Source organism: Oryctolagus cuniculus, chromosome 15, assembly GCF_051225735.1.
Source record: "Oryctolagus cuniculus isolate XC-2025 breed Fujian yellow rabbit chromosome 15, ASM5122573v1, whole genome shotgun sequence".
Taxonomy (NCBI): Eukaryota; Metazoa; Chordata; class Mammalia; order Lagomorpha; family Leporidae; genus Oryctolagus; species Oryctolagus cuniculus.
In genome coordinates this window covers 26,550,620-26,570,925 of record NC_142881.1, presented here as the reverse complement: position 1 = coordinate 26,570,925, position 20,306 = coordinate 26,550,620, and the positions used below count along the sequence as shown (strand labels likewise).

Below are 20,306 nucleotides of genomic sequence, written 5' to 3'. Positions count from 1 at the left end.
CATCTGGGGAGTGAACCAGCAGATGGAAGACTTCTCTCTGCCTCTGCCTCTCTGTAACTGCCTTTCAAAAAAACCCTATATATACAGGCTTTTAAATATAGAATTAGTATGGTAGAATTAACAAGAAAATAATAAATAAATAAAATTATTATCTTTTATGTAAAGTATGTTTAGTGATCAATATAATTTTCGAAGTTTCATTTTATAAAAGCAAAATAAGATCTGAATAACATGATACACAAAGGAAAATAACAGGGCTAACTATAAAACCTAATATAGGAAAAATGACCAATCAGCTAAAAATAACACTAAAACAAACCTGGTAATCCAAAGACACAGGAGTCTCTGTAAAAGAAATCTATTTGGGTATTTATGATCTCTGAATTTTAAATCAACGTAAATCTCTCTCTCTTTTTTTTTTTTTTTTTGACAGGCAGAGAGGCAGAGTGGACAGTGAGAGAGAGAGACAGAGAGAGAGGTCTTCCTTTGCCGTTGGTTCACTCTCCAACAGCCGCTGCGGCCGGCGCACCGCGCCTATCCGAAGGCAGAAACCAGGTGCTTCTCTGGTCTCCCATGGGGTGCAGGGCCCAAGCACCTGGGCCATCCTCCACTGCACTCCCGGGCCACAGCAGAGAGCTGGCCTGGAAGAGGGGCAACCGGGACGGAATCCGGCGCCCCAACTGGGGCTAAAACCCGGTGTGCCGGCGCCACAAGGCGGAGGATTAGCCTATTGAGCCACGGCGCCAGCCCGTAAATCTCTCTTAAAAACACACAACCTGGGGTCCATGTGTGGTGCAGTGGGTTAAGCTGCCACCTTCAACAACAGCAACCTGTTATCAGGCCAGTTTGAGTCCTGGCTGCTCCGCTTCCAGTCCAGCTCCCTGAGAATGCACCTGGGAAGGCAACAGAAGATGGCCCAGGTCCTTGGGCCCTTAAACCCAAGTGGGAGCCCCAAATGGAGTTCCCAGCTCATGGCTTTGGCCTTGCACAGCTCTGGCTGTTGTGGCCATTTGGAGAGTGGACAGCGAAGGGAAAAGTGGGCAGCAAAAGGAAGATCTCTGTCTCTTCCTCTCCCCAATGCTACCTTTCAAATAAATAAATATATCTTTTTTTTTTTTTTTCCCTTAAAAAGATTGAGAGGAGAGTTACAGAGAGAGAGATGGAGAGGCAGAGAGAGGCCATCCATCTGCAGGTTCAGGCAGGAGCCAGGAGCCTCTTCACGGTCTCCCATGTGGGTGCAAGCACTTAGGCCATCTGCCACTGCCTTCCGTGGCCATTAGCAGAGCTAGATCTGAAGTAGAGCAGCAGGAACTCGAACCTGCACCCATTTGGTGCAGGCAGAGGCTTAACCTACTGTGCCACAGCGCCAGGCCCCAATAAATACATCTCTAAAAAGCAAACTACAAACCACATGACCTGTATTTAAAACTTTCAGAACTGTCTTCCAATTCTGATCTGTCATAAATAAATTTGAGGTAGTTTATCACTTAACAAACCCCTGATAATTGTTTACAAGTGCTAGTAAATAACCATATATGAAGGTCAGAGATCTGTGAAAAAAACACATTTTTCCTACCTGGGACTAGCTGGTTTAAAGACAGGCTTAAGTGACTGAGGGACAACAAGACTTTTATTCTGATTACTGGATAATTTATTCAATATTTGGTTCATAGGAATAACTCAATTATATACTGTCTCTGGAATTAGAAAGTATAAAAAATCTTAGTCGTAAATTAAGAGGTCTGCAAATTTAAAAATTCTCTGTTCTATTACTTCAACATTTTTGTGAAATAGTAATTCATGGATGTCACTAGTTTTACAGCTGAGTAGGAAAGGAATATTTAGAGAGCTATGAGCGCTGATAATTAAAAAAGTCAAAACAAAATTTCTATCATTATACTTCAAAATACTAGACACCTGCTACACCATGAAGTAAAAAAAACCATATTTTTCTACAATAAAATCAACTCACAAGAGATCTACTGTACAACACAGTAACTTGTTAAAAACAATGAGTACTGTATTCTTTAAAATTGCTAAGGTAGGGCCGGCGCCGCGGCTCACTAGGCTAATCCTCCGCCTAGCGGCGCCGGCACACCGGGTTCTAGTCCCGGTTGGGGTGCCGGATTCTGTCCCGGTTGCCCCTCTTCCAGGCCAGCTCTCTGCTGTGGCCAGGGAAGTGCAATGGAGAATGGCCCAAGTGCTTGGGCCCTGCACCCCATGGGAGACCAGGAGAAGCACCTGGCTCCTGGCTCCTGCCATCGGATCAGCGCGGTGTACCGGCCGCAGCACGCCGGCTGGGGCGGCCATTGAAGGGTGAACCAACGGCAAAGGAAGACCTTTCTCTCTGTCTCTCTCTCTGTCCACTCTGCCTGTCAAAAAAAAAATCAAAAAAATTAAAAAAAAAAAAATTGCTAAGGTAGAAATTTTTTAAGTGTTCCCAGCACAAAAAGTAAGCACATGAGGTAACGTTAAGCTAACTACCTCATTTTAGCCATTCTACAACATACACATATTTTAAAACATGTCATACACAATGAATATATATACATATATAATTATTGTTAATTAAAAGAACATAAATTAGGAGAAAAAGAATCCCTAAAATGAAAAAGAACTTTGATGACCAAATACCTTCAATCACCAAATACCACATTTACAAGTGGGAATTGTGCTTAGATAAAAATCTAGCCAAGGGGCTGGTGCTGTGGTGCACTGGGTTAAAGCCCTGGCCTGCAGTGCTGGCATTCCATATGGATGCCAGTTCAAGTCCTGGCTGCTCCACTTCCAACCCAGCTCCCAGCTGGGAAAGCACTGGAGGGTGGCCCAAGTCCCTGGCCCTTTGCAACCACATGGGAGACCCAGAAGAAGCTCCTGGCTTCAGATCAGCTCAGCTCTGGCCACTGCAGCAATTTGGGGAGTAAACCAGCGGTTAGAAGACCTCCCTCTCTCTCTCCCTCTCTCTGTGTCTATCTCTCTCTGTAGCTCTTTCAAATAAATAAAAATAAGTCCTTAAAAAAAATCTAGCCAACTGTGTGGGAGCAAACTGTTGAAATCCTTACTTAATGTATACTAAGCTGATCTTCTGTATATTAAGATAATCGAAAATGAATCTTGATGTGAATGGAAGGGGAGAGGGAGTGGGAAAGGGGAGGGTAGTGGGTGGGAGGGACGGTATGTGGAGGAAGCCATTGTAATCCATAAATCGTACTTTGGAAATTTATATTCATTAAATAAAAGTAAAAAAAAAAATCTAGCCAAGAGGAAGTATTCTATAACCCAAAGAGGGGTCCGAACCCTGGATATCACTTCCTAGTTATTCTAGACACAAAAGGTAAGTCTTCTGGCTTCTGTTTTAAAAATAAGAGAACGCTGGGGCCAACGCTGGGGCACAGAGGGTTAAAGTCCCAGCCTGCAGCACCAGCATCCCATATGGGTGCCAGTTTGAGTCTTGGCTGCTGGACTTTTCATCCAGCTCCCTGCTAATGTGCCTGAGAAAGCAGTGGAGGTTGGCCCAAGTCCTTGGGGTCCTGCACCTAAGTGGGAGACCAGGAATAAGCTCCTACCTCGTTTTTGGATTGGCTCAGCTCCAGCTGTTGCGACCATTTTGGGAGTGAACCAGTGGATGGAAGACCTCTCTCCCTGTCACTCTTTCAAATAAACAGAATGAAATAAATCTTTTTTTTTTTTTTTTTTTTGACAGGCAGAGTGGACAGTGAGAGAGAGAGACAGAGAGAGAAAGGTCTTCCTTTTGCCGTTGGTTCACCCTCCAATGGCCGACGCTGCAGCCGGCGCACCGCGCTGATCCGATGGCAGGAGCCAGGATCCAGGTGCTTTTCCTGGTCTCCCATGGGGTGCAGGGCCCAAGCACCTGGGCCATCCTCCACTGCACTCCCGGGCCACAGCAGAGAGCTGGCCTGGAAGAGGGGCAACCGGGACGGAATCCGGCGCCCCAACTGGGGCTAAAACCCGGTGTGCCGGCGCCACAAGGCGGAGGATTAGCCTATTGAGCCACGGCGCCAGCCCGTAAATCTCTCTTAAAAACACACAACCTGGGGTCCATGTGTGGTGCAGTGGGTTAAGCTGCCACCTTCAACAACAGCAACCTGTTATCAGGCCAGTTTGAGTCCTGGCTGCTCCGCTTCCAGTCCAGCTCCCTGAGAATGCACCTGGGAAGGCAACAGAAGATGGCCCAGGTCCTTGGGCCCTTAAACCCAAGTGGGAGCCCCAAATGGAGTTCCCAGCTCATGGCTTTGGCCTTGCACAGCTCTGGCTGTTGTGGCCATTTGGAGAGTGGACAGCGAAGGGAAAAGTGGGCAGCAAAAGGAAGATCTCTGTCTCTTCCTCTCCCCAATGCTACCTTTCAAATAAATAAATATATCTTTTTTTTTTTTTTCCCTTAAAAAGATTGAGAGGAGAGTTACAGAGAGAGAGATGGAGAGGCAGAGAGAGGCCATCCATCTGCAGGTTCAGGCAGGAGCCAGGAGCCTCTTCACGGTCTCCCATGTGGGTGCAAGCACTTAGGCCATCTGCCACTGCCTTCCGTGGCCATTAGCAGAGCTAGATCTGAAGTAGAGCAGCAGGAACTCGAACCTGCACCCATTTGGTGCAGGCAGAGGCTTAACCTACTGTGCCACAGCGCCAGGCCCCAATAAATACATCTCTAAAAAGCAAACTACAAACCACATGACCTGTATTTAAAACTTTCAGAACTGTCTTCCAATTCTGATCTGTCATAAATAAATTTGAGGTAGTTTATCACTTAACAAACCCCTGATAATTGTTTACAAGTGCTAGTAAATAACCATATATGAAGGTCAGAGATCTGTGAAAAAAACACATTTTTCCTACCTGGGACTAGCTGGTTTAAAGACAGGCTTAAGTGACTGAGGGACAACAAGACTTTTATTCTGATTACTGGATAATTTATTCAATATTTGGTTCATAGGAATAACTCAATTATATACTGTCTCTGGAATTAGAAAGTATAAAAAATCTTAGTCGTAAATTAAGAGGTCTGCAAATTTAAAAATTCTCTGTTCTATTACTTCAACATTTTTGTGAAATAGTAATTCATGGATGTCACTAGTTTTACAGCTGAGTAGGAAAGGAATATTTAGAGAGCTATGAGCGCTGATAATTAAAAAAGTCAAAACAAAATTTCTATCATTATACTTCAAAATACTAGACACCTGCTACACCATGAAGTAAAAAAAACCATATTTTTCTACAATAAAATCAACTCACAAGAGATCTACTGTACAACACAGTAACTTGTTAAAAACAATGAGTACTGTATTCTTTAAAATTGCTAAGGTAGGGCCGGCGCCGCGGCTCACTAGGCTAATCCTCCGCCTAGCGGCGCCGGCACACCGGGTTCTAGTCCCGGTTGGGGTGCCGGATTCTGTCCCGGTTGCCCCTCTTCCAGGCCAGCTCTCTGCTGTGGCCAGGGAAGTGCAATGGAGGATGGCCCAAGTGCTTGGGCCCTGCACCCCATGGGAGACCAGGAGAAGCACCTGGCTCCTGGCTCCTGCCATCGGATCAGCGCGGTGTACCGGCCGCAGCACGCCGGCTGGGGCGGCCATTGAAGGGTGAACCAACGGCAAAGGAAGACCTTTCTCTCTGTCTCTCTCTCTGTCCACTCTGCCTGTCAAAAAAAAAAATCAAAAAAATTAAAAAAAAAAAAATTGCTAAGGTAGAAATTTTTTAAGTGTTCCCAGCACAAAAAGTAAGCACATGAGGTAACGTTAAGCTAACTACCTCATTTTAGCCATTCTACAACATACACATATTTTAAAACATGTCATACACAATGAATATATATACATATATAATTATTGTTAATTAAAAGAACATAAATTAGGAGAAAAAGAATCCCTAAAATGAAAAAGAACTTTGATGACCAAATACCTTCAATCACCAAATACCACATTTACAAGTGGGAATTGTGCTTAGATAAAAATCTAGCCAAGGGGCTGGTGCTGTGGTGCACTGGGTTAAAGCCCTGGCCTGCAGTGCTGGCATTCCATATGGATGCCAGTTCAAGTCCTGGCTGCTCCACTTCCAACCCAGCTCCCAGCTGGGAAAGCACTGGAGGGTGGCCCAAGTCCCTGGCCCTTTGCAACCACATGGGAGACCCAGAAGAAGCTCCTGGCTTCAGATCAGCTCAGCTCTGGCCACTGCAGCAATTTGGGGAGTAAACCAGCGGTTAGAAGACCTCCCTCTCTCTCTCCCTCTCTCTGTGTCTATCTCTCTCTGTAGCTCTTTCAAATAAATAAAAATAAGTCCTTAAAAAAAATCTAGCCAACTGTGTGGGAGCAAACTGTTGAAATCCTTACTTAATGTATACTAAGCTGATCTTCTGTATATTAAGATAATCGAAAATGAATCTTGATGTGAATGGAAGGGGAGAGGGAGTGGGAAAGGGGAGGGTAGTGGGTGGGAGGGACGGTATGTGGAGGAAGCCATTGTAATCCATAAATCGTACTTTGGAAATTTATATTCATTAAATAAAAGTAAAAAAAAAAATCTAGCCAAGAGGAAGTATTCTATAACCCAAAGAGGGGTCCGAACCCTGGATATCACTTCCTAGTTATTCTAGACACAAAAGGTAAGTCTTCTGGCTTCTGTTTTAAAAATAAGAGAACGCTGGGGCCAACGCTGGGGCACAGAGGGTTAAAGTCCCAGCCTGCAGCACCAGCATCCCATATGGGTGCCAGTTTGAGTCTTGGCTGCTGGACTTTTCATCCAGCTCCCTGCTAATGTGCCTGAGAAAGCAGTGGAGGTTGGCCCAAGTCCTTGGGGTCCTGCACCTAAGTGGGAGACCAGGAATAAGCTCCTACCTCGTTTTTGGATTGGCTCAGCTCCAGCTGTTGCGACCATTTTGGGAGTGAACCAGTGGATGGAAGACCTCTCTCCCTGTCACTCTTTCAAATAAACAGAATGAAATAAATCTTTTTTTTTTTTTTTTTTTTTTGACAGGCAGAGTGGACAGTGAGAGAGAGAGACAGAGAGAGAAAGGTCTTCCTTTTGCCGTTGGTTCACCCTCCAATGGCCGACGCTGCAGCCGGCGCACCGCGCTGATCCGATGGCAGGAGCCAGGATCCAGGTGCTTTTCCTGGTCTCCCATGGGGTGCAGGGCCCAAGCACCTGGGCCATCCTCCACTGCACTCCCTGGCCATAGCAGAGAGCTGGCCTGGAAGAGGGGCAACCGGGACAGAATCCGGCGCCCCGACCGGGACTAGAACCCGGTGTGCCGGCGCCACAAGGTGGAGGATTAGCCTATTGAGCCACGGCGCCGGCCCAAAATAAATCTTAAAAAAAAAAAAAGAGATGTTATGGAATCAAAATTCTTCACCCAGGAGTCCCTAACAACCTTTTTTTTAAAAAAAAAAAAAAAGATTTATTTTATTTATTTGAAAGTCAGAGTTGCACAGAGAGAGGAGAGGCAGAGAGAGAGGTTTCCATCTGCTGGTTCACTCCCCAATTGGTTGCAATGGCCAGAGTTGCACTGATCAGAAGGTAGGAGCCAGGAGCTTCTTCCAGGTCTCCCACACGGGTGCAGGGTCCCAAGCACTTGAGCCATCTTGTACTGCTTTCCCAGGCCATAGCAGAGAGCTGGATTGGAAGTGGAGCAGCTGGGACTCGAACTGGTGCCCATATGGGATGCCAGTACTTCAGGCAGTGGCTTTACTGGCCAGGCCACAGTGCCAGCCCCACAACCATCTGTTTCTAACAAAAACCTTTCAGTAACTTCAAGTATGCCATGGGTATAAGGTAACTTAACGAGTTATTTCTAGTTTTCAGCTGGCATGAGATATGGCCAGACTATGTCAAGCTCAGTAACAGAAGCCATATTTAATTGGGTTTAACATATAGTTTAGTATTAGCAGATAATGGTATGAAAAAACAACAAAGTTTCAGTTATTGTTTTAACATATCTATTAATTTAGCCAACAGCAAATAGAGTATTTTAGATGTACAAATTCTGTGAAATGCTCCATGTGGTGGAGAGTAACAAAATCTCCTTTTAATAAAAAAAGCAAAGCTATATAAATATGCATTTTCACTGGATCCACATAACCAGAACTGTGAGCATATTTATACTTCAATGTTCAACACTGAAGGTGAGGTTTCCATCCTACAGCAAAATATTACAGCTAGAATAAGGAATCTTTTCAAATTCTTAAAACACAAATAAGGTCTATGTTAGATATTTCACTTTCTAAGGGTCTTCACATTGCTTGTTGTATTTGACTAACTGACAAATGCAAGAACAGCAAAGGTAATCTGTCTGTTTACATACATGTACTGTACCTGGCAAGCTGGATCAAGACCCATTTTTCTTCTGAGAAATTTTTCTACATGCCCAATAGTTGCTTCTCCTGAAACTCGCACAAACTTCTTTTCCAGTGGCTAAAAAATAAATAGACAAAACCATTTTCAGATTGTATGTGTGTATGTATATATATAAATGTGTAAGCCTTAAAGCAAATTTTATATCAAAGTGATTTAGTGGACTCTGGAAAGTAAATTTACATTAAAGAAGATAAAAGAGGGGCCACTGCTATGGCATAGTGGGTATAGCCACTGCCTGCGGTGCCGGCATCCCATATGGGCGCCGGTTCCAGACCCAGCTGCTCCACTTCCTGCTCCACTTCCAATCCAGCTCTCTGCTATGGCCTGGGAAGGCAGTGGAAGATGGCCCAAGGCCTTTGGTCCCTGCACCCACGAGGAAGACTCAGAAGCTCCTGGCTCCTGGCTTTGAATCAATGCAGCTCTGGCCATTGCGGCCATCTACAGAGTGTAACAACGAATCGAAGACCTCGCTCTCTCTGCCTCTTCTTCTCTGTGTAACTCTTTCAAATAAGTAAATAAATCTTTAAAATAAATAAGATAAAAGAATTTGGGTTCGGTGCTGTGGCGCAGCGGGTTAAAGCCCTGGCCTGAAATGCCGGCATCCCATAGGGGTGCCAGTTTGAGTCCCGGCTGCTCCTCTTCCGATCCAGCTCTCTGCTATGGTCTGGGAAAGCAGTAGAAGATGGCCCAAGTCCTTGGGCTCCAGCACCCATGTGGGAGACCCGGAAGAAGCTCCTGGCTCTGGATCGGCGCAGCTCCGGTCATTGCGGCCATCTGGAGAGTGAGCCAGCAGATGGAAGACCTCTCTGTCTACTTAGCTTCCTTTCTCTGAAATATAAGTCAACAACTTTTTTTTTTTTTAGTAGAAAGGTTTATAGGTTTCTTTTAGCATCTTATCAAAAATAAAACTGAGTAAAATTTATCCATTTTAAGTATGGAAATTACACTTTAAAGACAGTGGTTTTAAGGCCAACACCACAGCTCACTTGGCTAATCCTCTGCCTGTGGAGCCGGCACCCCGGGTTCTAGTCCCGACTGAGGCGCCGGATTCTGTCCCAATTGCTCCTCTTCCAGTCCAGCTCTCTGCTGTGGCCCGGGAAGCAGTGGAGGATGGCCCAAATGCTTGGGAGCTGCACCAGCATGGGAGACCAGGAGGAAGTGCCTGGCTCCTGGCTTCGTATCGGCGCGGCACACAGACCGTAGTGACTATTTTGTGGGGTGAACCAACGGAGAGGAAGACCTTTCTCTCTGTCTCTCTCACACTGTCTAATTCTGCCTATAAAAAAAAAAAAAAAAAAAAAAGACAGTGGTTTTAAAACACCAGTGACCAGTAGAAAGAACTGGGACTCATTGGAGAAATGACTGATGCTGTGTCTGGGGCAAGAGATGTCCAGGCAGGGCCATGCTGTGGCTCAGTGAATGGATCAGCGCAGCTCCAGCCGTTGCGGCCAATTGGAGAGTGAACCAGGAGATGGAAGACCTCTCTCTCTCTGCCTCTCCTTCTCTCTGCATGTAACTCTGACTTTCAAATAAATAAATCTTAAAAAAAAAAAAAAAAAAAAAAAAAACCACTATGAGAATAACATAAAGAACTCCATATACACTCAGCCCTTCTTATCCACTGGTATCACAAGCAATAAAGGTTGGAAAATTGCATATAAATACATACAGACTCTCCTTGTCATTATTTCCTAAAAAATACATTATAGCAACTACTTACATAGCATTTGATTAGTACTTTATTTTAAAGATTTATTTATTTATTTGAAGGCAAAGTTAGAGAGAAAGGGAGAGGGAGAAGGAGAGACAGAGAGAGATCTTCTGTCTACTGGCTACAATGGCCAGGCCAAAGTCAGGAGCCTGGAGCTTCACCCAGTATCTCCCATGTGGGTGCAGGGGCCTAACTAAGCACTTTGGTTATCTTCTGCTGCTTCCCCAGGTGCATTAGCTTGGAGTTCAATAGGAAGTGGAGCAGCCTGGACTTGAACTGGAGCCCATATGGGATGCTGGCATTGTATGTGGCAGCTTAACCTATTATGCCACAATGCCAGCCCCTGCATTAGACTTAAAAAAAAAAAAAAGTACTTATTTTATTTACTTGAAAGGCACAGGGACAAAGCAAAACAGAGATATCTTCCATCTGTTGGTTCATTCCCCAAATGGCCACAATACCCAGGACTGGGCCAGGCCAAAGTGAAAGGCCAGGATCTCAATCCAGATCTCTCATGTGGGTGGCAGGGACCCAACTACTTGAGCAGTACCTGTTGCCTCCCAGAGTGTACATTACCAGGAACTCTGATGTGGAATACAGAGGTCCCAAGCACTGCACTAAATGCCTGCTTCACATTTACACTGTATTATGTATTGTAAATAACCCAGCGATGATTTAAAGTATATGGGAGGAGGTACATAAGTTATATACAAGTACTCTGTCATTTCATTTAAGAATTTAGTTCTGCAGATTTTGGTATTCCCATGTAGGAAAGAGGAGTCCTGTAACTATTCTCCACCCCAGACACCGAGGGACTCATGTACTTATCCTTGAGCTTTTTTTTTTTTTTAAACAGGCAGAGTTTAGACAGTGAGAGAGTGAGAGTGAGAGAGAGAGAGAGAAAGGTCTTCCTTCCGTTGGTTCACCCCCAAAATGGCCGCTACGGCCAGCGCGCTGCACTGATCCAAAGACAGAAGCCAGGTGCTTCCTCCTGGTCTCCCATGCAGGTGCAGGGCCCAAGCACCTGGGCCATCCTCCACTGCACTCCCGGGCCACAGCAGAGAGCTCGACTGGAAGAGGAGTAACCGGGACAGAATCCAGTGCCCCAGTCAGGACTAGAACCCGGGGTGCCAGCGCTGCAGGCAGAGGATTAGCCAAGTGAGCCACAGCACCAGCCTTCCTTGAGCTTTAACAACTCAGGCCCATCTTATTTCAGATCTACTAACCTATTTCTCATCCCAACTATTTCCTGCTTATTTTTTTGAAAGGCAGAGCCATAGAGAGGCAGAGGCAGAGGGAAAGGTGGGGGGGTCCTCCATTCGCTGGTTCACTCCCCAAATGGCCTAAATGGCTGAAGCTGCACCAATCCAAACCTGGGAGCCAGGAGCTTCTTTCAATCTCCCAGGCGGGTGCAGGGGCCCAAGGACTTGGGCCATCTTCCAGTGCCCTCCCAGGCCACAGCAGAGAGCCAAATCAGAAGTGGAAAAGCTGGGACTCGAACCGGTGCCTGCATGGGATACTGGCACTACAGGCAACGGCTTTACCTGCTACGCCATAATGCCAGCCCCTCAGTATATATTTTCAACCTTTTTTCTTAAAAAAAAAAACACAGGATAGTATCTCTTTGACACGAGAAAATATCTAGTAAATAGTCAATCTGTCTCAATTATTTTTACCCAATAGAAAGTGTCTACCGGCTGGCACCACAGCTCACTAGGCTAATCCTCCACCTGCGGCGCTGGCACACCGGGTTCTAGTCCCGGTTGGGGCACCGGATTCTGTCCCGGTTGCTCCTCTTCCAGTCGAGCTCTCTGCTGTGGCCCGGGAGTGCAGTGGAGGATGGCCCAGGTGCTTGGGCCCTGCACCCGCATTGGAGACCGGGAGGAGGCACCTGGCTTCTAACTTTGGATGGGCACAGTGCCGGCCGTAGTGGCCATTTTGGGGGTGAACCAACGGAAGGAAGACCTTTCTGTCTCTTTCTCTCTCACTGTCTAACTCTGCCTGTCAAAAAAAACAAAGTATCTACCATTTTTTAAGGCTGTCATTACTGAGAGAGTAAAAATAAAACAATTTTATAAGAGATATAACCAAGGAAGGACATAAATTAAGATCCTAATCTGGGGCCAACATCCCATATGGGCACTAGCTCGTGTCTTTGCTGCTCTACTTCCAATCCAGTTACCTGCTAATATACCTGGGAAAGCAGCAAAAAGATGACCCAACTCTTTGGGTCCCTGCACCCACCAGGGAGACCTGGATGATGCCCCTGGCTGATACAGCCATTGGGAGAGGGAATATGTTATTGAGCTATGATTCAGTATCTAGTTTCAGAATAGTTCTATCAACCCCCCAAAAAACTCAGATCAATTAAGTCTCTCTATTTTGCTTCTCCCATGAGCCCATGACAACCATTTGCCTACTTCCTGCTCCTTCCATGTGGGGACCAGCATTGTGGCACAGCAGGTTAAGCCTCCACCTGTGATATATTAGAGCAGTAGCTGCCCCACTTCTGGTCCAGCTCTGTGTTAACGTGCCTGAGAAGGCAGCAAAAGATGGTCCAAATCTTTCAAACCCTGCCATCCACTTTGAGATTCAGATGGAGTTCCTGGTTCCTGGCATCTGCCTGGCCCAGCCTAACCATCAAAGCCATTTGGGGAGTGAACCAACAGATAGAAAATCTTTTTCTGCTACTCTGCTTTTCAAATGAATACATCTTTTTTTTTTTTTTTTTTAAGGTGTATTTATTTGAAAGGCAGAGTTACAGAGAGAAAGAGAGAGAGAGATCTTTCATCTGCTTGTTCACTCCCAAATGGCCACAATGAACAGAGCTGTGCCAACTGGAAGCCAGGAGCTTCTTCTGGGTCTCCTACATGGGAGCAAGGGCCCAAGGATCTTGGCCCTCTTCTGCTGCTTTTCCAGACCATAGCAGAGAGCTGAATGAGAAGTGCACCAGCCAAGATTTGAACTGGCACCTATATGGGATGCCGGCACCACAGGCGGGGCTTTACACTGCCATACCACAGCGCTGGCCCCCAAATAAATAAATCTTTAGGCTAATCCTCCGCCTTGTGGCACCGGCACACCGGGTTCTAGTCCCGGTCGGGGCGTTGGATTCTGTTCCAGTTGCCCCTCTTCCAGGCCAGCTCTCTGCTGTGGCCTGGGAGTGCAGTGGAGGATGGCCCAAGTGCTTGGGCCCTGCACCCCATGGGAGACCAGGATAAGTACCTGGCTCCTGCCATCGGATCAGTGCAGCGCGCTGGCCGTAGTGGCCATTGGAGGGTGAACCAACGGTAAAAAGGAAGACCTTTCTCTCTGTCTCTCTCACTGTCCACTCTGTAAAAAAAAAAAAAAAAAAAAAAAAAAAGACTTCTCCGGGCCACAGTGGGTTGACGCCCTGGCCTGAAGCGCCAGTATCCCATATCGATGCCAGTTTGAGTCCCGGCTGCTCCTCTTGTGCAGTGGAAGATGGCCCAAGTCCTCGGGCCCCTGCACCCACGTGGGAGACCCGGAAGAAGCTCCTGGCTCCCGGCTTTGGATCAGTGCAACTCCGGCCGGCCATTGCGGCCACCTGGGGAGTGAACCATCAGATGGGAGACGTTTCTCTCTCTCTGCCTCTCCTCTGTGTACCTCTGACTTTCAAATAAATAAATAAATCTTTAATGGAATCACATGACACATGGATGGCCTTTTATGACTGGCTCCTTTCATGTAGCATACTGCTTTTAAGATTCATCTCCAAGTTGCTGCCAAGTACAAGAGACCTTCAAAATTTTTTTCAAAGTATTTTGAGATCCATGCATATTTTTCATAATACACATTTTATATGCATAATGAATAAAATTTACACCAAAATAAACTCTTTTAATCCCATAAACCTTCTGAAGTATCCTTGTTAGCAGTATTTCATTCCTTTCTACTGTCAAATAATATTCCATTATGGGGATATACTATTTGGCTTAATAGCTTTTTGCGTTGCTTCTAATTTGGAGATATGATCTCAAAAAAAAAAAGCTCTTATAGTTTATTTGTCAATCAAATCTAAATAAGTTTCATACATTGTAATTAGTTAGTGCCTTTAATCAAGGGGTTCAATCTACAGGAACCTCTTTCCCCTTTACTTGCTAGAAAAACAGAATTGCTTGCTGTATAGTTTTCCAATATCTAGATTTGGCTTTTCCATAGTCCTACAATGTCATTAACATGTTGTTTTGCCTCCTGTATTTTCTGTAAATCCGTAATATATCTGGAAGCATCATCATCTTCATGCTTGTTTTGGCAAGAGCCTTCAAAGGTGGCATTGTCACCATGTGTTTTTAGAGTATTTGGATGAGAACTACATAAATACTCTTGGTGCACATATGCTACCATGGAAGCAGCAAGCTAATACTCCAAGGTATTTCCTAGTTGTTTCTTCTTGAGGCTTTTAAAGTCTCTTGACTTTTCTGCCTAGTATGACATATGTCTTCAGAAAACACCTGGAGTTGTAATCCTTGTGCTTGCACCATATAAAATCATTTGCTGGGACAGGTGTTGTGGCACAGCAGGTTAAGCCTTCGTTCAAGACACCCCCATATCGGAGTGCCAGTTTGAGTTCCAAGTGTTCTATGTCCGTCTAACTTCCTGTTAATGTGTTCTGGGAGGCATCAGATGATGGCCCAAGAGCTTGGGTCCCTGCTTCCCAAGTGGGAGACTCATAGTTCCAGGCTATTGGCTTCGACCTGGCCCGGCCCTGACTGCTGCAAGCATTTGGGAAGTAAACCAGCAGATGAAAGAACCAACCTCTCCATATCTACCCCCATCTTTCAAGTAAATGAAACAAAAATACTTTTTGACCATTTTCCCACCAGAATGCTATGAAGTTAATCACCATTAGTTTGCTATTTTACAAATAAGAAGAGGTTCACCATTTCCAAAAATTATCGCTACTGAACACTGCCTTCCTTTTATCACACCAATCTCTGAAACATAGCTCTAAGACACTTCAGCCAAAAAAATACCTACTTATTCCTGTACTTTAATTATTCTTTACCCAAAATGCTTGGGTGAAGTAATTCAGATTTCTGAATTAGTTTACCAGTCTCAAAGAGCTTCAGATTTTGGAGCATACTGGATTTTGAATTTTCAGATTAGGGATGGCTAATCTGTATAGACTGTGACTTCGATCAAAGTCACCTGTTCCTTTTATATTTATAATCACAAGTAATTAAACAGCCCAACTTACCCCTTTAAAAAAGTTTGCTTTTTCCTGAATGACTTCTGTAGCAGCAGCACTGTATACAGTGGCACACATTACTTCAGAGCCCTTAAGACAACTCTGAACTTAAGTCTGCTACACAGGAACTCATTCTTACCTCTAAAGCCTCAGGAAATGATTGAAATGAAAATTTCAGCTCATATTTAACTCTAAATGCCACTATGCAAAAAAAAGTTTTGAAACATATTTTATCACCCAATTAATACAGCACTTGGCTTTATAGTTTTAAAAATGATCCACTTATTTTTCCTTTGTTCCGAGTTAATAACAAATCCCTGCTTAATAACTTTCCCTTATAAGCCTATTATAAGAGAATATCAAATGTACTTTATAATTTAGTAACTTTTACTTATATATGTAATTGAAGACACTTGCCATTGACTGCTAATCTGACTCAAATTCTGTACTAGTCCTCTTGTGAAATGAATGAAAATAAAAGTAAAATACCTTAAAATGTCCTGTGCCTTCATTAGCACTGAAAAAGGAGAGCAAAGTTAGTCAATAGGTAATATTTATGCTTAATCCTATAACAATAGAAAGGTAATATCAATATAAATAATTGAGAAACATCCATTTTATTTCAATTTTAAAAGTCACCTAAATTTTGATGAAATAAACATCGGTACTCTGAATTATCACTTCTGCCACCTAGTGGTAGGACAAGGCAGTTTTATTGAATATTTTAAATTACTTTCTGTACTTAATTTCAGATAGAATTTCTTCTTCCTTGTTTTGATGGAAAACATATTAGAATTTTATTTTCCTCAATTTTACTGACTTATAGTTGATAAAACTGTATATATTACCCGTGTACTTTTTTTTTTTTTTTTTTTTTTTTTGACAGGCAGAGTGGATAGTGAGAGAGAGAGACAGAGAGAGAAAGGTCTTCCTTTACCGTTGGTTCACCCTCCAATGGCCGTCCCGGCCGGCGCACTGCACTGATCCAATGGCAGGAGCCAGTTACTTATCCTGGTCTCCCATGGGGTGCAGGGCCCAAGCACTTGAGCCATCCTCCACTGCACTCCCTGGCCACAGCAGAGAGCTGGCCTGGAAGAGGGGCAACCGGGACAGAATCTGATGCCCCAACCGGGACTAGAACCCGGTGTGCCAGCGCTGCAAGGCGGAGGATTAGCCTAGTGAGCCGCGACGCCGGCCCCCGTGTACATGTTTTCATACGTGTGCACTAAGAAATAATTAGATCAAACTAATGACATTTTCGCTGAGCACGCTTTTTTGTGTGGTGGGAATATTTAGACTCTACTCTCTTAGAAATTTTCAAGTATACATTATTAACTGTAGTCACCACACCACACAAATAACTTCTAGCAAAAAGCAGATTCTTAATGTTTAGGTCTTTCCCACATTTAGCATGTAACTTCTCAGTTTAAAATAAATTTTTTGTGTTTAAACAAACTAATGTGACTTTTTTCATCTACAATGACAGACTGCTGTATTTTTCCTTTTACCTAGAAGCACAGATGCCCTGATTAAGTCAAAAACTTTCAAGTCATGAGACAGTTTTGTTGAGCATCTACTATTCATCTTTTGCATGTTCTTCATGTAGGCCTCATATTAGTCTGGCAAACCAGGCATTAGGCCCATTCTTAAAAGAGGAATATTAGCTCAGAGAGATTCAATAACTTGCTTCATATCATAGAGAGCTAGTAGGTGATAAAGCTGTGATTGAAACTCTGGTGTGCCTAGCGTCAAAGTCCATACTCTGGGCCAGGCGCTTAGCCTAGCCAATAAGGGAGTACTTGCGTTTGCTATCTAGTTCTGGCTCCTGACACCAGCTTCTGGTTAATGTGAACCCTGGGAGACAGCAGTAATGACTCAAGTAAACAGGTTCTAGCCACCCATGTCGGAGATCAGGACTAAGTTTCTCACTCCTGGCTTTACCCTGGCCCAGCCCAGCCACTGCAGACAATTTTTTTTTTAAAGACTTATTTATTTATTTGAAGGCAGAGTTACAGAGAAGCAGAGGCAGAGGCAGAGAGAGAGGTCTTCCATCTGCTAGTTCACTCCCCAAATAGCCGCCAACGCCAGAGCTGGGCCGATCCAAACCCAGGAGCCAGGAGCTTCTTCCAGGTCTCCCACATGGGTGCAGGGACCCAAGCACTTGGGTCATCTTCTGCTGCTTTTCCAGGTCATGGCAGGGGGCTGGATCGGAAGTAGAGCATCCAGGACTAGAACCAGTGCCATATGGAGTGCCAGCACTGTAGACCGAGGCTTTAAGCATGTTTCTCCCTGAAACTTAAACTAATGGGTCCAGTTTGCCTCTTGGTACTCTTATGAACTATGTCACCTGCTGTTTTATGTGACAATCTTCTAAAGATTTGAGACTAACCTTGAGGGACTTGCTTTCTTTTTTCTCAAACTAAATTTTTTTTGTTCTATCCATTACCTTATTTATTTGAAAGGCAGACTGAGAGGAGACGAGATGAGGAGTGGGAGAGAGGGAGAGAGGGAAAGAGAAAGAAAGGAAGAGAGAAATTAAAAAAAAAAGATTTATTTATTTATTTGAAAAGCAGAGTTAGATAGAGAGGGAAAGACAGAGAGTGAGATCTTACAACTGCTGGTTCACTCCCCAAATAGCTGCCAACAGCTAGTGCTGGGCAAAGCTGAAGCCAGGAGTAACCAGCTTTTTCTTTTTCTTTTCTTTTCTTTTTCAGATTTATTTATTTGAAAAGACAGAGTTACAGAGAGAGGTAGAGATAGAGAGAGGTCTTCCATCCAATGGTTCACTCCCCAGATGGCCGCTAATGGCCAGAGCTGCACCGATCCGAAGCCAGGAGCCAGGAGCGTCTTCTGGGTCTCCCGCGTGAGTGCAGGGGCCCAAGGACTTAGGCCATCTTCTACTGCTTTCCAAGGCCATAGCAGAGAACTGGATTGGAAAAGGAGCAGCCGGGACTAGAAGCGGCGCCTATATGGGATGCTGGTGCTTCAGGCCAGGGCTTTAACCCACTGCGCCACAGCAGTGGACCCCAACTAGCTTTTTCAATATCTCCCATGTGGGTTCAGGCACCCAAGCACTTCGGCTTTCTGCTGTAGCTTTCCCAGGCACATTAGCAGGGAGCTGGATAGAAGCGGAGCTGCCAGGATTGGAACCAGCACCCATACGGAATGCAGGGATTGCAAGCGGCAGCTTTACTTGCTATGCCACAACACTGGCCACAAGAGATTAATTTTCGACTCACTGGTTCACTCCCCAAATGCCTGCAGTGAGAACCTGGAACTCCATCTGGGTCTCCCACATGGATGGCAGTGGTCCAAGTATTTGGACCATCTTTTGCTGTTTTCCCAGGTGTATCAGCATGGAGCTGGATCAGAAGTAGAGTAGCCAGGACTCAAACCAGTGCTCCATTATGGGATGCCAGCGTTGCAGGTGGCAACTTAACCTGCTACACCACAATGCTGACCCAGAGTTCATTTATTTAATATGTATATATTGTACATATTTTAGCACCACAGATCATTTCAACCTTTATTTCCAAATGATCCTGTATTACTTCAATTTCATATATTGATAATAGTTCAGACATGTGAAGAACACTCTATGTGTTCTTACAATAATCCTATGGGCTGCTAGTAGGATCCCCAATTTAGAAATACAGAAACTGATCATCTGAGAATTTCTACCCCAAAGGGAACATACTTTGAGTTAGACTCTTCAAAACCTATGTTCTTTCTACACATTCCACCACCTGCCTTAGATCATTTCTTTTTCTTTTCTTTTAAGAATTACTTATTTATTTGAGTCAGAGTTAAAGAAAGAGAAGAGGCAGAGAGAGGTCTTTCTCTACTGGTTCACTCCTCAATTGGCTAGCATGTCCAGAGCTGCACTCATCCAAAGCCAGGAGCCAGGAACTTCTATCCGGGTCTCCCCCTCGGGTGCAGGGACCCAAGGACTTGGGCCATCTTACTAATTTCCCAGGCCATAGCAGAGAGCTGGATGAGAAGTGGGGCAGCCAGGACTTGAACTGGTGCCCATATGGGATGCCAGCACTGCAGGCGGCGGCTTTCCCTGCCACGCCAGAGTGCCAGCCCCAGTTATTTCTTTTTATAATTTACTTCATACACAAAAAATGGTGCAGGCATATGGAGCAATAGTTAACCTTCCACTAAAGATACCCACATCCCAGGGCTGGCATTGTGGTGCAGCAGGGTAAGCTCAACCTTTGATGCCAGCAATCCATAAGGGCACTGGTTCATGTCCTGGCTGCCCCCATTGTGATCCAGCTTCCTGCTAACGCTTCTGGGAAAGCAGTGAAGGATTGCCCAAGTCCTTGGGTCCCTGCACCCATGTGGGAGACCTGGATTGAGCTCCACACTCCTGGTTTTGGCCTGGCCCAGTCCTGGCATTGAGGCCATTTGGGGAGCGAACCAGCATATGGAAAATATCTAAATCTGCATTTCAAATAAATAAATAATTCTTTAAAAAAATAGATGCCCACATCCCATAAGTGCCTAGGTTCAAGTCTTGGTTCTCCCTCTCCTTTCTAACTTCCTGCTAAGATACATCTGATGGCTCAAGTATTTGGGTCCCTAGTTCTTGACTCCTGGCTTCATTCAGTATGGCCTAGCCCCGGCTACTGGGAGCATTTGGGGAGTGAACAAATGGACAGAAGATCTTTGTCTTTAAAAAATAAAAAGAAATTTTAGAACAAAAAGGATGAGAGGCTATCATAAAATCACAAAATGGGGGGCTGGCATTGTGGCACATTAGGTTAAGCTCTGCTTGCAACACTGGCATGCCACATCAGAGTGCTGATTGATAACTCTGCTACTCTACGCTTCTGAACCAGCTTCCTACTAATGCACCTAGGAAGGTGCAGATGGTGGCCCAAGGACTTGAGCCCTGGTCACCCACGTGTGAGACCACAATGGAGTTCTTGGCTTCAGGTTTTGGCCTGACTCTGCCCTAGCTTTTGCAGATATTTGATGAATGAACTAGCAGACCCAAGAGTTCTGTCTATTTCTACC

General features: G+C 44.8%; 1 protein-coding gene across 8 annotated transcripts in view; it reads right to left on the bottom strand.

The window, feature by feature from the left end:
- The window catches only part of PCGF6 (polycomb group ring finger 6), a 62,067-nt gene that overhangs the window by 29,884 nt on the left and 11,877 nt on the right, over positions 1–20,306 (bottom strand). For 4 of the 8 annotated variants that reach the window (XR_016221956.1, XM_089314390.1, XM_008270439.5 and 1 more), the window contains 2 exons: positions 15,771–15,798; positions 8,317–8,415 (listed from right to left, as the gene is read on the bottom strand). Coding sequence is in view for 5 of the 8 variants with exons in the window: in XM_089314390.1 (XP_089170516.1) it covers positions 8,317–8,415; positions 15,771–15,798 (127 nt within the window). In the remaining 3 variants the exon portion in view is untranslated. Of the gene's footprint in view, positions 1–8,316; positions 8,416–15,770; positions 15,799–16,053; positions 17,484–20,306 lie in introns of those variants that run through there. The other 4 variants (XR_016221955.1, XR_016221954.1, XM_089314391.1 and 1 more) reach the window with 2 other exon arrangements.